The sequence below is a fragment of the Mesitornis unicolor genome, unplaced genomic scaffold (assembly GCF_000695765.1).
Source record: "Mesitornis unicolor isolate BGI_N332 unplaced genomic scaffold, ASM69576v1 scaffold1788, whole genome shotgun sequence".
Taxonomy (NCBI): domain Eukaryota; kingdom Metazoa; phylum Chordata; class Aves; order Mesitornithiformes; family Mesitornithidae; genus Mesitornis; species Mesitornis unicolor.
Window position 1 is genome coordinate 65213 of NW_010199564.1, and position 14389 is coordinate 79601.

General features: G+C 44.5%; 1 protein-coding gene across 2 annotated transcripts; it reads right to left on the reverse strand.

Annotated features, from left to right (window-relative positions):
* Positions 1–2202: 2202 nt before the first annotated feature.
* LOC104544561 (regucalcin) lies at positions 2203–14100 on the reverse strand. 2 transcript variants are annotated; one of them, XM_010189470.1, is made up of 6 exons: positions 13938–14100; positions 11018–11200; positions 9528–9743; positions 7877–8008; positions 3154–3308; positions 2203–2419 (listed from the first exon to the last, which is right to left on the reverse strand). In XM_010189470.1, the coding sequence occupies exons 1-6, from the start codon at positions 14098–14100 to the stop codon at positions 2369–2371; spliced, it is 900 nt and encodes a 299-aa protein (XP_010187772.1). In that variant the 3' UTR covers positions 2203–2368. The 2 variants fall into 2 exon arrangements, with proteins under 2 accessions (XP_010187772.1, XP_010187773.1); XM_010189471.1 differs by lacking the exon at positions 9528–9743 and having other exon boundaries at positions 2258–2419.
* Positions 14101–14389: the final 289 nt, after the last annotated feature.

A 14389-nucleotide genomic window follows, 5' to 3' on the forward strand; every position in this document is an offset into this window, starting at 1 on the left:
GAGGGAACTGGCAACCCCTCAGTTCTGGTTTGCTGGATCCAGTGCTCCATCACAGGACTCAAGTCAAAATACACTGGCAGTACCTGTTTGAGCTCCTCGGGGCTGGGGCGCAGGAAGCAGCTACGCTGGAGGCTGTGGCGAGGCGCATGCCTCAGGCATTTTGGTAATAGTAAAAATACAACTCTCCTGGCAGAGTTGCCTCTTCCTGCTCATGTGATGCCCGCAAAACCAGCATGACGAAGCCCAGCGGGTGATCTTACAGGAGGGGGAGGCGGCATTTATTCATAAAATCTTTACAGAAGCTCATTTTACCTGCTTCTGCTCCCACACACACAGACATGTGTGCCCCAGATATCTGCCCAGGGCCACCCACGCACAGCATGGAGGATGAAGGGCTCCAGCGGCCACATCCTCCCTGTCTCCTAGGTGCCTCTTGGCCAGCGGTGACAAACTAAGCTTTGACCAGACCTTTCATGCTTGTACGAGCTGATGCTGTTACCTCTCTAGCACAGCAGCAACAACAAAAGAAGGATGGGCAGGCGTCCTGTGCTGTGCTGGCAATGACCCTACTGCCATTGTGGTGGGGTGAGGGTAAGCACAGGTACAAACCTGATGGTGCAGGGACCTCTGCAACATGATAGCGATGGCAAAGGAAGCTTATTTGTGTTTATGCCTACTTGTTTTCTGCTGCATCTCTGCATGTCCATGAGCAATCAACCACAGCAGCCCTACAGCAAGGTTCCTGACGTGCAAGCATCACCAGGTTCATGACTTCACTAAGATCAGAGCCCTAAAATTGCCACATTCACCATCTCCCTCAACTCATAAACTTTCCCTCTACCATGCTTTGAGATTACTTTGCAGCACATAAAGCAAATGAAGGATGGTGAAGACTCAGAGCAAGTTCCAGCTTCCTCCACCGCCTCATGCTCATCTTCTGCCCCCAAGTGGGGCTGCTTAAATCGCCTGTTTTTCCAGCTGCTGAGACACACCCCTGCATGCTTTAAAGTAGAAAAACAAGTGACTTGCACACCCCTTGATTCAAAGCAGCATCGAGGCCTCAGTGCGGTCCAGGGGCCAGGCAGCTACCAAATCCCCACTGTACAACTGGGGGGTGTAGCAGACACAAGCAGTTCCAGCAGAGAGAAACTAACTCCAATAAGCTTGCAGAGAAGTGCTGGAAAACCATGATGTCCCAATTCTTGGAGCTACCTGCAAGGAAAAAGCACAGCCACAGGCTCTTGTGACAGTCGGTGGGTTATGCTCACGCAGCAGGACAGGGACATGTAGCTATTGCATCTGCACGTGGAGGAGCACTAACATGGGAACATGTAACATGCCAAGAGCAAATTCTGCACTTTAAAGCCAAACCAAGCCTCATCACAGCTGTTTCAGCATATACAGGCCTGAAGTAACCAGCAAAAAAGCAATGCAGTGAATAAGCTTGCCATTGACAAGAGGCACTGTGAGGAGATCAGAATGAAACTTCCCTTTCCTGCACATTCGTAGAAGCAGTGGCCATTTGGGCATATGGGTCCCTCTCACCTCTGACTGCTCTGGAGGGGCTTGGTTCAGCAGGAGGGACATGCAGGTGGTGGCTTCTTTTAAACACCAATGGCCAAGAACAGCTGATGCTTTCCTGTCGTCACGGCTGTCCCCAGAACAGGCTGGGATCTTCAGAGGATGGACAAAGACATGGTTCTTGATCCCAAAAGTTTGGGTTTATATTCGATTATTTATAACAAAATGAGCAGCATACTGACATGCACTGGGGAAAAATGATGACCGGCTCCAGCCAACCAGAGTTAATTTAGGCACAACCCCAGCTGAGGCCTTAAAGATGTGATGTAAAAAGGAAGCTGCAGACACACAGCAATAGGAATTAATTCAGTTGTTGAGAACATCATGGGACAAATCAAGTTCCAGTTAAAGCAGCAGTAAGACCACAAATGGGCATTTTAGGAGGAACTCTGAAAACGTGTAAAAGAGACACTACAAGTAGTTTAATCAACAAATCAGTATAGCATAACTTGTAAATAAGATGAGAGAACAAACAGTTAAAATAAAAGATATTAAAACATTATTTAATCATAAAAGAAAGTTACAATATTCATAGCTTATTAGGGTGAGAATCTTCAGCACAACAGAAAAAGTACCATCAGATATTTAAAGTAATAGAGCTTAAAGGGGAAAAAAAGAGACCAGTTTTAAAATATTCTATGTATTTCAGTAGCTTTTCATCCTTTCCTGATGAGACATTATAATTGTGTCATAGTTTCAAAGAAAAATATGTTCAATACTAGAATAAGACCTTCTGACTTGTCTTGCTTATGTCAATCCTCTCGAATCCATTCTGAAGAGTGTGCACTTAACCCGCAAATGGATACGGTGGGACTCCTTTCACCCCCAGCCCAGTTATCTATTAAATAATAGAGACAAAAAAAAAAGATAAGTGCAATAATTCACCACTATCAGACATTTTCTTTCACAGCCAGACACGCTCTGATTTAGAAAAGGACCATGTCCTCCAGCTTGACACCCTACTGTATTTTGCCTCCCAGCCAGGCACCTCAACCTATGCTCTTTCTCTAAAGCTTGGTAATTGCAGGCCAGAGTCCATTCCCCCAAAGCCTCTTCCCAGATACTGCAAAGCCTCAATTCTGCACTTCACAATGTAACCTTTGGTCTGCACCTACATGGAAGAGCAGAGCTTTAAAACAAATCCCAAGACGGTTTTTTGCAAGTTTTTTTAAAGAGATAATTTAGTTATGACTAACTAGAAAGTAAATAAAAGCAGATGCTTTCATATGCCATTGATTAAGACACAGAAGCGTTTATACGTTCTTTCCACAATAAATAGAAAACTCAAACTATGTTTGGAGGGGGAGCAGTAGAAAGAGGTGATAGCACAGAAAATTTGCAGTATCAGCACTGTTACAGATTTTAACCCCAACATTTTCAAATCTCTAAATACACTTAACTTTCTTGTCCTGAAACAGCAACAAAAAAATACAAACAGCAGCTTAACATCCATGACTGATGTTGTAACAACCACTCTTTTCTCGCTTCCCACCAATCCAACTGGTTTGCTACCTGAAAAATGCAGGAGGGAGAAAAAGGCCTTCTCAAATGAAAGGAAAACTTATCATTCACCTTGAAAACCCCACCAGCCTGCGGTTGCCGTGAAAGCCACTCTTTATCCATCCCGTCACTGGCAGAAGTCACATACATTTCTGAATAATCCTTTCCTCCAAAACAGCAGGAAGTTGTCTTGTCAACGGGAAGTTTCACAGTCTGGAGTCTTTTTCCTGGAGAAAAACATGCATGCCTGCATTCCTGGTTGTCTACTCACAAGAAGAAATTTAAACGAATTATTGTGAAAAACTGGCGTGGAGCTGGGTGTTCCACAAAAGAGGGTACCTGGGCAGGGGCAGAGGTCCCATGCTGAGTTTCAGCATCCTGATGAGCACCATGACAGGGAGCAACCAGACTCTGTAAACCACACTGTTGACCATGCACCGTTTGACAAGTTTCAGCCTCGGCCATCACAAACAAATCCCACCCACCCTCAATTCTACCCTGTCCTCTAATTAAATGCTCACATCCACAACACCTGTATCTGAGCTCATCATCTATCTTCACTGTGAGGGTGGTGAGACACTGGCACAGGTTGCCCAGGGAAGCTGTGGATGCCCCCTCCCTGGAAGTGTTCAAGGCCAGGTTGGACAGGGCTTTGGGCAACCTGGTCTGGTGGGAGGTGTCCCTGCCCATGGCAGGGGGGTTGGACCGGATGGTCTTTAAGGTCCCTTCCAACCCAAACCATTCCTTGATTCTATGATTCTATCTAGGCTGCCCATGCAGTCAGTGGAAATGGGACAGAATTCCTCCCTAAAATAGGTCACACAAAGCACACCCCAGACCTGCTGACTTTTCTACTTTTAACTCCAAAGGAAGCCTGGAGCGAGCAGACCTTGTGTAACTCCTACCGAGGCGTACCTCGTGCTGCACCTCCACTGCCTGCTGCTAAGGAAAATTAATTCCTAGAAGTTTGGGGTTTTTTTTATTTCAATAGACTTTCAAATCAAGCTTGCATAAATTAGGGATCATGGGATGTTTACAAGAAACTAGCGCTTCCATAAATAGTATTATGCATTTATTATACCAACAAATAGCTACTGTCCTAATGACAGCAGTAAATAGATTGCCTCCAGCCTTAACCAGAAGGCTGTCGAGACACATTACATCAGATTTTTATAAAACTCCTCCTAATTCTGGGCAGTAAGTGGTTATTTTATTTACCTACAACTGAATATCTCTTTCTAGAACTACGCTAAAGCACATGAACCTCCTTACAAAACATTTAATTTCCCTGGCCCCTCATTTGTATGTGTAAAGGGCTTAGTCCCCTTACAGTAACAAACTGTTTAGTGATGTGCTGAAATAGCAAGAGAGCAACTTTGATGTTGGGAACTCAACAAGGAGAAAGAAAAAGTGGAAAGTTTGGCCCACTTGAAACCTATGAGAAGTTTTTGGTCAACTTCAGAGTGGGGCGCCATCTCCCGGGAGGTGCTTATTGATAAGCAAGCACCCTCTTATGTGCTCTAAAACGTTTTCCCTCACCCAACAAGCTGTGCCTTAGTCCCTCGCAGCACTGCAAGGAACTGAGAAAAACACCGACCAAAGGGCTTCACCTGTACCACAACACTAAGTGGAGCAAAGGCACAGGCACAGGCAAAAGCAGAACCACATTATTAAGCTGTTGGTTCAGTCCTGGCACAATTTTCACGCCCCTAGTTGGCTATGCTGCTCCCCAGAGATGGCTTGGGCTCTGTTTTGGTGTGGGAAGACAGCCTGGCTGTGCAAAATAAGCTACGATAAGCCATACGGTGCAGGACTAAAGGACGTATCCTGATCCATTTTACTTGCTAGTATGGATGTAACCAGTACATCCAGGATAGGGGACTGAGAGGGATGAGTAGAAGTGTCTTTGTTTCACTGCAAATCCTGACACAGGGGCTGGATACTTTTAAAGTCTCTATAATCCCAAAATAAATAAAAGAAAATACCATGTGAGCAGTGGTGAAAGAGCCTCTTGTATGTAACAGCCTGAGAAGTTTGAGCACTCTAGGATTCCTGATGCTGTATAATAAGTTTATTTGGCACACATTTTGACTCACAATGGCCAAAGTAAAAATCAAAATCAAAGTTAAAAAAAAATAATCAAAATCAGTGTAATGGTGTTATGATTGTCAGAGATTATTTGCACATCAGGTTACCTGTTACTTCCCTGAGAAGAGCAGATTTTCCACAGTATCTAGAAAACTGGAAGAGAAGTTGTCCTGTCTGTTGCCAGGGAGTGACAAGGACCAATGCAAGTCCCAAGACAACGCTCCTGCCAACTGGCTCTAGCAGCACTTTGTGGTTATCCAGCCAGCTGGCAGCCGAAGGATTACATGGTACATGGTGGCTTATAAAATGCTCCAGAAATTGGCTGACACCAAGTCTGGGAGAAAATGAGTGGAAAAGGTATTCAAAGAGAAAAAACATGCACTGCAGGAGAAGAGGTCCCTGAGACAAGGGAGGAGACCCTGACTGTACCTGCAGAGTGGTCTCAGCAGGTAATAGCCCAGAAGATGTTGTTCACAAAGCTCGGAGATGAGCAATGTCTTCCTGGAGATGCAAGAAAATTGGCACCTGGATGCTCTAAAATCTACCTGAAGTATACATCTGTGCTCGGTATCTACAGAAGAGAGAAACTTAGCAAATCTTTTAGACCTTATACAATCAAAGGTTATAAAATACATTCATTAGAAAGAACTGTAAAATATTTAATTCCTAATTAAAAGATGTGCTTGCATAAAACTAGCAGGTCACTAAGTGACCAGAAGGTAAGAGACTTGGCAACATACAAGTTAGATACCCCTTTCAAGCCCTTTGCAAACTCAGTGGGATCCATCATCACAGCCTTCCCTGCAGCACATCCCAAAGCTAAAGGCAGCAGCTATCTGGGCTAAAGAAACCTGGATCTGAAAAGCTGCTTCAACCCAAACCTCAAAACCTTCTTAGAAAAGATGCCAGATAAACAAGTTTCCTTACCCACCCCTCTAAAAACAAAGTCCAAGTGCTATCAGTGAAACCTGAAAACCCCTCACGTGCTTTAGATAAACTCTTTATCAGTGTATGTATCTGCAACCAGCTGATGGTCATTCAAGCCACATTTAATAGCCAATGTGCATTAAAAGAAAGGGCTTTCATGAACTTATCTTCAAATCTGTCTGGGCCATCTCCAATAGTTAAAATTCACTCAGAATTCAGCAGATTGCAGATTTACATATTACTTTGAAATGATAGTGCAGAGAGGGCAGATAAGCATGAGATGTTCACAGAAAAGGTGGATACTTGTGAAACTTCTCACTACTGTTTGCTGCAGATGCTGGGAGTCTTACATGGGTGAGGGGCAACAGAACAAACTCACACAAGAGAAATCCCACCAGCACCTACGGATCCAGCTCTGAAAGACCCTGACCTGAACATAGCTGGAGGCTGAGAGCGCATTAGGGACATGTACTCTGCTGTCCCTGTTCTTACAGACTCCCTATGCATCTGCCCCTTAAGAAAACACCTCCAAAAGGGAGGAGGAAAGGGAAAGCAAGAGAAAAAAATGGAAGAAAGTGAAGGCCAGTGAGGAAAAAGGTAGAAACAGGGAACCAGAGAGAAAAAATGGTAAGAGTCTGCTGCTCCAGGAAGGTGTTCAAACAGCTGGCAAAGGTCACCAAGGAGTGCTCTGCCCACAAGAGGGGAGGATGTGGGACCAGGAACAGGTCCCAGAGCTGCCGGGATGTCTCAGCTGAAGCTCACTTCTCCTGGGGCTGGGGTGCAGACTCTGCAGGATGGGAGGAAGTCCCACAGTCTGGCACTTTGGGTGGGTACAAATCAAAAGGCGAGGGGAAAAGCACAGCCTGAGCCTCAAATAGGAGAGTCCAGCAGGGTCAGAGAAGAGGCTGCAACCTGGCCCAGCAGGTGCAGGGGTATGCCAGGGTCTTCTGCAGGGCAGGCACACATCAAGGGATGCTGGCATCCCTCAATCTGCAGCCCCACAATACTCCAAGACTTCTGCTAGGGCTGGACCTGGGTTCAAGAGACCCCAGATGCAGTCCAGTGCCACATTATCCAAACCTGTGCTGTCTGCTCCCATTCTCAGCCACTGGCCCCTTGCAGACAGAGTGGTTCACAAGTGTTTTTTGCTCAGACATTTAAACCACACCTGGCAGACCACCAAAATCCAAATGAGAGCAGCAAGGAACAACAGGCTCAGACAATGGGCACACCCAAGACGTTACTGTGGGAATGATAAAATCCTGTGGAATTCATTACATATTTGTTACAAAATTTAAAGTATAAATAATTTTCAACAATAATAAAAATGTTGCTGGCATCAGTGTCATGTGGGACTTTCATTAACCTCAGTAGGCTGCCCAAAATAATACACTATGCTGAAGAAACAAGACAAAAAAATGGCCTAAGTCATCCTTGCCATTTCATGGTTTATTCCTTCTCTTCCACACCATTTATCAATAAGGTAAACACTGATCTTAACTTTGGAGGATGCAAGAGGATGCAAACTCAAAACAATTTGTGAACATAATGATAATCCTCTCAGCAACTTTACCTTTTCCAACACAACAGAGGCTGGGAACAAAGGAGACTTATTTACAAAGCTAACTTTTGAGAGCAGGGACATAGAATTGTTTGGGTTTTTTTCCTTAAATGTTTTTTAAAAAGCAGATATACCATTTCCCCGTGGGGGAAAAAAACACTTCTCATTCTTTGCTTTTTAAAACCACAGAATTCCAGTCCACCCTTTGCAAGGACTTACCTGTCTCAGGGTCAAGACGAATCACTCTCCCGCCATCGTAACAAGCTACCCAGAGTTTGCCTTCTGTATCAATGCACATCCCATCAGGAATGCTCTCCTCTTTTTCCAGTCTGTATATACTCCTACGGTTGCCTGCAGGGCAGCAAAACCACAACAAAACTGAGGTAATTGTTAAAATCTTTATCAGTCACAGCCCAGCAGAGTTTTTCGTACTGTTATTTTCAAAAGCTGTGCTGAAGTCCTGAGTTCTTTGGTATGAAAGAAATGGATCGTGTCTGCAGCCCTGTTTGTTTCCAAAGCCAATTGTTTCTCAGTGTGAAAGCCCAGATTAATTTCGATCCATTGAAAATATCATCCTTTCTTCTAGTGTTCCTTTCTAGTGCACCACTCACGCTGCCTACTTACAGTATTAAATGAATAACTGAATAAATTAATGTTGTGTATATATATTTATTTTTTTTCCAGGAAATTAATTACTTCTTCTAAAAGCAGTCTGGACCATTTCGAGTATGGGTCACTTCCAGACAGAGAACTGGAGACTTTTCAAACAGATTGCTGGAACGTGCCAATAATCACTGTTCCAACACAAAAGTGACCTTCAGATATATAAACCCAGAGTTTATATAAACACAGAGTTAGGAAAAGCATCGACTTCAAAGGCATAATGTCAACATAAAACCAAACAACTATCTGAACTTTTAACCACTGTTATTAAAGAAAATTAAAACCAACTTCCCAAAGTAGTTTTCTTTTATGCTCGGAAAACTTCAATGTTTCTCATATGTAGCAATATTTTTAATGAGTTTACTTTGCGCTCTTGGGGACTGTCAGATTGCCCACAGAAAGAGAGCAGGCGAGTGCGGGTGAGAGAGAGAGAAGAACCACCCATCTTCCTAATGAAAAATCCAATAGTAAACCACAGCAGAGAGACACCAGGACAAGATGCTACACCTAAAATGACTTAAAATTCACAGTTTTAAAACTAAGTATCAAATTGACTGGGTTCTTTTAAAGCAATACATTGCAGTCCATGTACTAAAAAGCAAATTATTCCAAGTCACTGGAATTTTTATTTTGCCCAGGCTTGCAGAAGTCCTTAAGGGGTTACTTTGTTTTGTTTTACATAAATGAAGGAAGAAGAGCTGCCTTCCAGTTGTTGTTTAGCTCTGTCTGCAGAATCTTCACTTAAGAGCTTATATTTTAAAAAACAAAACAGGGTGGAAAAAAACCCTAGAGAAGATAGCAGAGGTTTTGCACAAGACTACAGGCTTTTCAGTTACTTTGCCTATACTGTCAGGAATAAGAAACAGGCAGCAACAGAAACCTGGCCACACAAGAAACACTTTGCCCTTTAGAGACAGGAAGAGCAGATCTGTGTAGTGTTTAATAACAATAGTCCAGATTGCTACTCAAACTCCACCACACAATTTAAATACTTTATAATATTACCCACAGCCTCTGGGTGAGTGAGGAGTGAGTGAGTGAGCCTACGCAGGCGCAGACAGATGTTAATGAGGCTTCAAGTTTTGTTCTGAAGCAGCTTTTGAAGCAGCACTCCCACAGCTCTGATTATCTCTGCCTAATAACCAGAACGGAAACAAATATCACAGTCTTTAAGCACAATTATTTTTTAGAATACAACAATTCATACCAATTTTTCCCGTTTGGATGTCATAATCAAAGGCGTCCACCGAGTAGGACAAGCTGTCAATGTAAAAGAAGGTTTTGTGATCCAGCGACCAGTCCAGTCCATTGGAAATGTCCACCTTATCAAAGTGCTTCACCACTGAGAGGTCAGAGTTGAGCGTATACAGGGAGCCCTGGTGTCTCTCCAGTACCGCAGGTCGAATCTCCTCAGCCATTGTACCTGTGCGGAGCCAAAGGGAAGAGAGCAGGTTCAGAGTGGATGGGCTTCTCCTCCAGGTTTGGTGGCAGCCCCTTGTCGTAATGCCAACGTAAAAGGGAGCAGCGTGGAGGCTTCAGAAATTTGGGGAAGAAACTGAGTTAAAAGCAAAAGAGAAAGGTAGATTTCAAAAGTGCTTGCCTTTAGCAGAAGATGCCAAAACAAAACCCTGTTTTGTTTTGTAGAACTGTGGCAGAAATTATGTGCAGCATGATTTCTGCAAAATGTTTTATTCAGTCATTCAACTACTAAGAAAGGTGTGGTCAGCATTCAACTTCCCACAGATCTCAATGTCTTGCATAGCAGAGAGACTGGAAAAAGATTCCCTCCTCCCTCAGAACGAGTTTTCCTAAAGCCTCTTCTTCAAAAACAAATCTCATCTTCGTGGCTTGAAGTCGACAGCTGAGACTGGCTCTTGAGAGGCTGGTAAAAGCAAGCCAAGGTAAGCCTGGGGACCCAACTGGAGGGCAGATGCACAGAACAGTGTGTTAAAAACCAGGAGGACAGGATCACTGGAAGGCTGATGCTGGAGGGCACCTCTGGAGACCATCTGGGCCCACCCCCTGCTCAGAGCAGGGTCAGCCATTGCAGGTTGCTCAGGGCAGTGCTGTGCCTTGGAGATCTCCACGGATGGAGACTTCACAGCCTCTCTGGACAACTTGTTCCACTGTTTGCTCACCCACAGTAGGAGAGTTTTCTTAAGTTCAAACAGAATTTCCTAAATTTCCATTTGTGCCCATTGCCTCTAGTCCTGTCACTGGGCACCACCGAGCAGAGCCAGGCTCAGTCTTCTTTGCTTCTACCCCATCCCCATGATCCTTCTCTTCTCCAGGCTGAACAGTCACATAGTTTTTTAGAAATACCACCTAGAAATTCTGATTTATGAAGAACAAAACCCACAGTATCGTAAATCTCTCACTGGAAAAGTATTTTTTATTGGTACTCTGCCAGTATTCAGACCAAGCGTGCCGACAGGGAGGAGACAAGGCTAGTGTCTTTAACGAGGCAGGCTCTGAATAGTAGGCCTCTTTTTAAAAAAACAGGGCCCATAAGATGGTGCCCAGGTGACACAAGTAGATTTGTAAATGGCATTAAACTCTGCCTGAAGACCACAACAACAAAAAAACCCCACCACCATTTAACTATGACTGAACACTTGCTGCATCTACAACTGATCACTTCATCTTGTCACCAAAACCTAACCGAGCAGCAGAAGGAAGGAACCCTCCGCACCATACCTGCGAAATACCTCCCTGCAGGATCCACCTTCCCGTCGTTGAACCGGTTGTTTGTTTTATCCTTGTCGACATGAGCAATGGTGGTTACCAGCTGCTCTTTCCATTTCAAAGCAGCAAACCTGGTTCCCAGGGTGACAACGTAATCCCCAGATTTCCGGAGAGCCACAGAGCTCACGGGAGCATCTAGAAACAGGGTGAAATGGAAAAGAGGTCATGCCATGGAGAGAGATTTCAGTCTACTTCAGACATGCAAGCAGCCACACCGAACTCAGTGAGGCCATAGGCAAGAGAAATAATTTTGTTTTCTACCAAAAAACCTGTTTAAATACATAGAAATAGATCCTTTCATGCAAAAAGGGCATACTTAATGCATACTGACAGCAGCTGCAAATGGGATCACCGGTTTGGGACATACAAACTCAGGGAACTTTAGTATTACCATGGCTCGCAGGAGTGACAATCATTACCAGTACCTGGTTCTGCTAGGTGCTTTAAAAAAACATAAAAAGGGAAACAGATACAGGCATGTACGCTTTTTACGACAGGTAACTGTGTGGGTTTCCACCTCGCTAGGGGAAAAATTGATTGCCACAAGAGCTCTGGAGCAACTGTTTGTTTAGCACAGCTCCTGGGTAAATCAGCCCTGCACGGCCGTTCAGTCAAAACTCATGGAGACAGAGGGTGACTCTGCACTGGGACAGGTCATGAAGGGCAGGATAGCCAGTCCCCTGCACCACACTCTGCAGTGCAGCTCAGACATCCCTCCAGCAGCACCAACAACACTCCGAGGAGCGGCAGAGCTTTCCAAGAGTTAAAGCAAAGCAGAAAATGAGCAAATGCTCCATGGTTAGTCTACAGTCATTTCAGCTATTGTGCTGCAAAACCTCAACTGCACGTTATTATAAAAGAATTAAGAGAAAAACAACCCAACAGATAAATAATTGTGAAGATAACGTTTCTGTGAAAGGCAGGCACAATATAGGGAATAATAGCTTTAAACAGGGCAATAAAATCTGGGATGGTATTTAACAGACAAGACTTAGGAATATGCATGGGACTAAATGCCAATTTTCTAATTTAAAAATAAAACATTTCTTGTATTTATAGCTTTGCAAAGGTATAATTACTTAAGAGCTTCGCAAACATTTACAATTGTCACCAGCCTCTCCTGCTGCTCCTTTCTAGCTTCTTGCGCTTGGCTTGGGGCACCCCTTCCCTCTGCAGCCCCAGCAGCCGTACCATCACGGTAGAAATCTGAACGCTAGCTGCCCTCAGCACCCGAGATGCACACCTCATTGCAGGCTCAACTTGAGCAACTCCTTCACCTACAGATGTGTGGCCCGACAGCTGAGGCTGCTGGTAGCCTGGGCTCGTATACGCTAGGCCAGTGCCTGCCACTTCTCCTTCCCATGGCAGCACAGAGGGGTTGGCAGAGTCCAATGGGTCAGCCCCCCTACAGCCACAAGAACAGCCCCATCCTTTCCCCAAAACAGCACCCCCTGGGAAAAGGCTGTAACAGGCTAGAGAGATGGATGCAAGCACACTACTGTTCACTGCACAAATCCAGCGTGAGCAAACCTATTGGCCCTTGCACCCAGCTCAGTTTGCAAACACCCCAGAGCGCTTCCTTAAGCAACACTCACAGCAACTGATTTATGTGCAACACCATTTTATGCCGAACAGAAAACTGATCATAAGGTCTCACCCCCTGGCATGGCTATGCATGTAGTGGTGTTATCCCTGTGGAGCTGAAAAGGGCAATGGAAGTTGTTGCTAAATGGAGGTTTGTTGCAATTCTTTATAAGCTTCAGTAATGAGTAATTTCTCTCTCGGTTTTCACTTCGGACACCAACCTGCTATTTTAATCACATGGCACTCTTTGGCTGTTTGGGGTTTTTCAGGTCTTTTAATCACGGTATTCCCAGAGGCACGGCTATTAATTATAATTGTCTTATTACTAAACAGAGCAAACAGAAAGAAATTAAAAAAAATAAAAGTAGCTACTTCAACTACTACCTCTTCTAGACCTCCAGAAAGGCCACAGGCAAAAAATCACACCTTTGAGAGTCCACCCAAACTAGGGGAAAGGCAGGGAGAAGCATGGTGCCTCAGCTAAGATAAGAGGAAATAGGTTTGGGAAACAATGTTTCAAAATTAGTATCAGGTCTTCTCATCTTAAAACTGGTGAATACAGGAATTTGAAGGGCAAATAAGCCCAGATCAATTTATTGTGAATAACACGAACAGCTTATGGGTGGGAAAAAGTTATTTTCTCCAAGTGTTACTGAGCATGAGGAAGTAATAAATACTACTACTTAAAGCATTTAAGGAGCTGTCTTCAGACAGATAAATATTTATGTTATCACATCCAGAAGTAAATCTGCAACTCTTTATGAGAGTTAGCACATCTCTTCCTCTCTGGAATAAGTACTTACAATATTGAGACTCTAGCTGGAGACACTGCTACCTTAAAAAAATGTCATCTTCCTAAATCATTATGGGAAATCTTCTTCCAGTAAAGAAAATGCTATGGGCATTGCTCATTCTGATCAGTAACAAAAATCCCAGAGATATCCACAGCAGAATTCTACCTCTGGGATAAAGGTGGAACAAAAGAGAGGGTTCTGTGAAAAACTTACAGAAAAGAGAAACAGATCAAACATAACCCAGTAGCACAAAACTGTATGAAAAGTTCTCATGCCTATGTCTGGCTAGTACCTAGTGCCTGTGCACAGCACAGGAAAGTCAGGTTTTAGGGAAAGGTATCCAGAAGATTAGTACCAAGCAGCTGTCTGAGGGATGCAGCAGCACCACCAGGAGAGGACAGGAGTTCTGCCCATGGTCAACGGGGATGCAGCACCAGGTCACAACCCATAACTCTCATGTTCAGTGGAGGGGTTTTTTTTGAGCCATTCCTTACCCACGGAGATGGCCTGCACTTGCTTGGTGACAGGGCTCCAGCGGCACACCTTCCTACCCGTGATGTCCACACAGAGCAGCACACCTTCCTTCTCATCCCAGACGGGCGACTCCCCGATCCTGTAACTCTCGTCGGCAATGCACTCTATCTTAATGGACGACATGTCTGTGGGGAAAATCACTTAGTTTTAGGTACATCTGTAAAGAGCTAGCACGAATAAAACCAACTCCTGGGTCTGGGTGCTGTGCCTAGGGCTGGTTCAGAGCCGTATTTTCAATCTAAAGGGATTTTTTACCTGTAAAAAGCACCCAGCAACGCAGTTTATTTGTGCTGCTTGCACCGATCGCCCGGTTCGTGCCAGTGAAGGGCTCTCACACGTCCAGCAAGGCCCGTGTGTGGCCGTGTTCTCATCTCCCCACCGCCCGAAGCCTGCGAGCAGCGCGGTTCGGCCC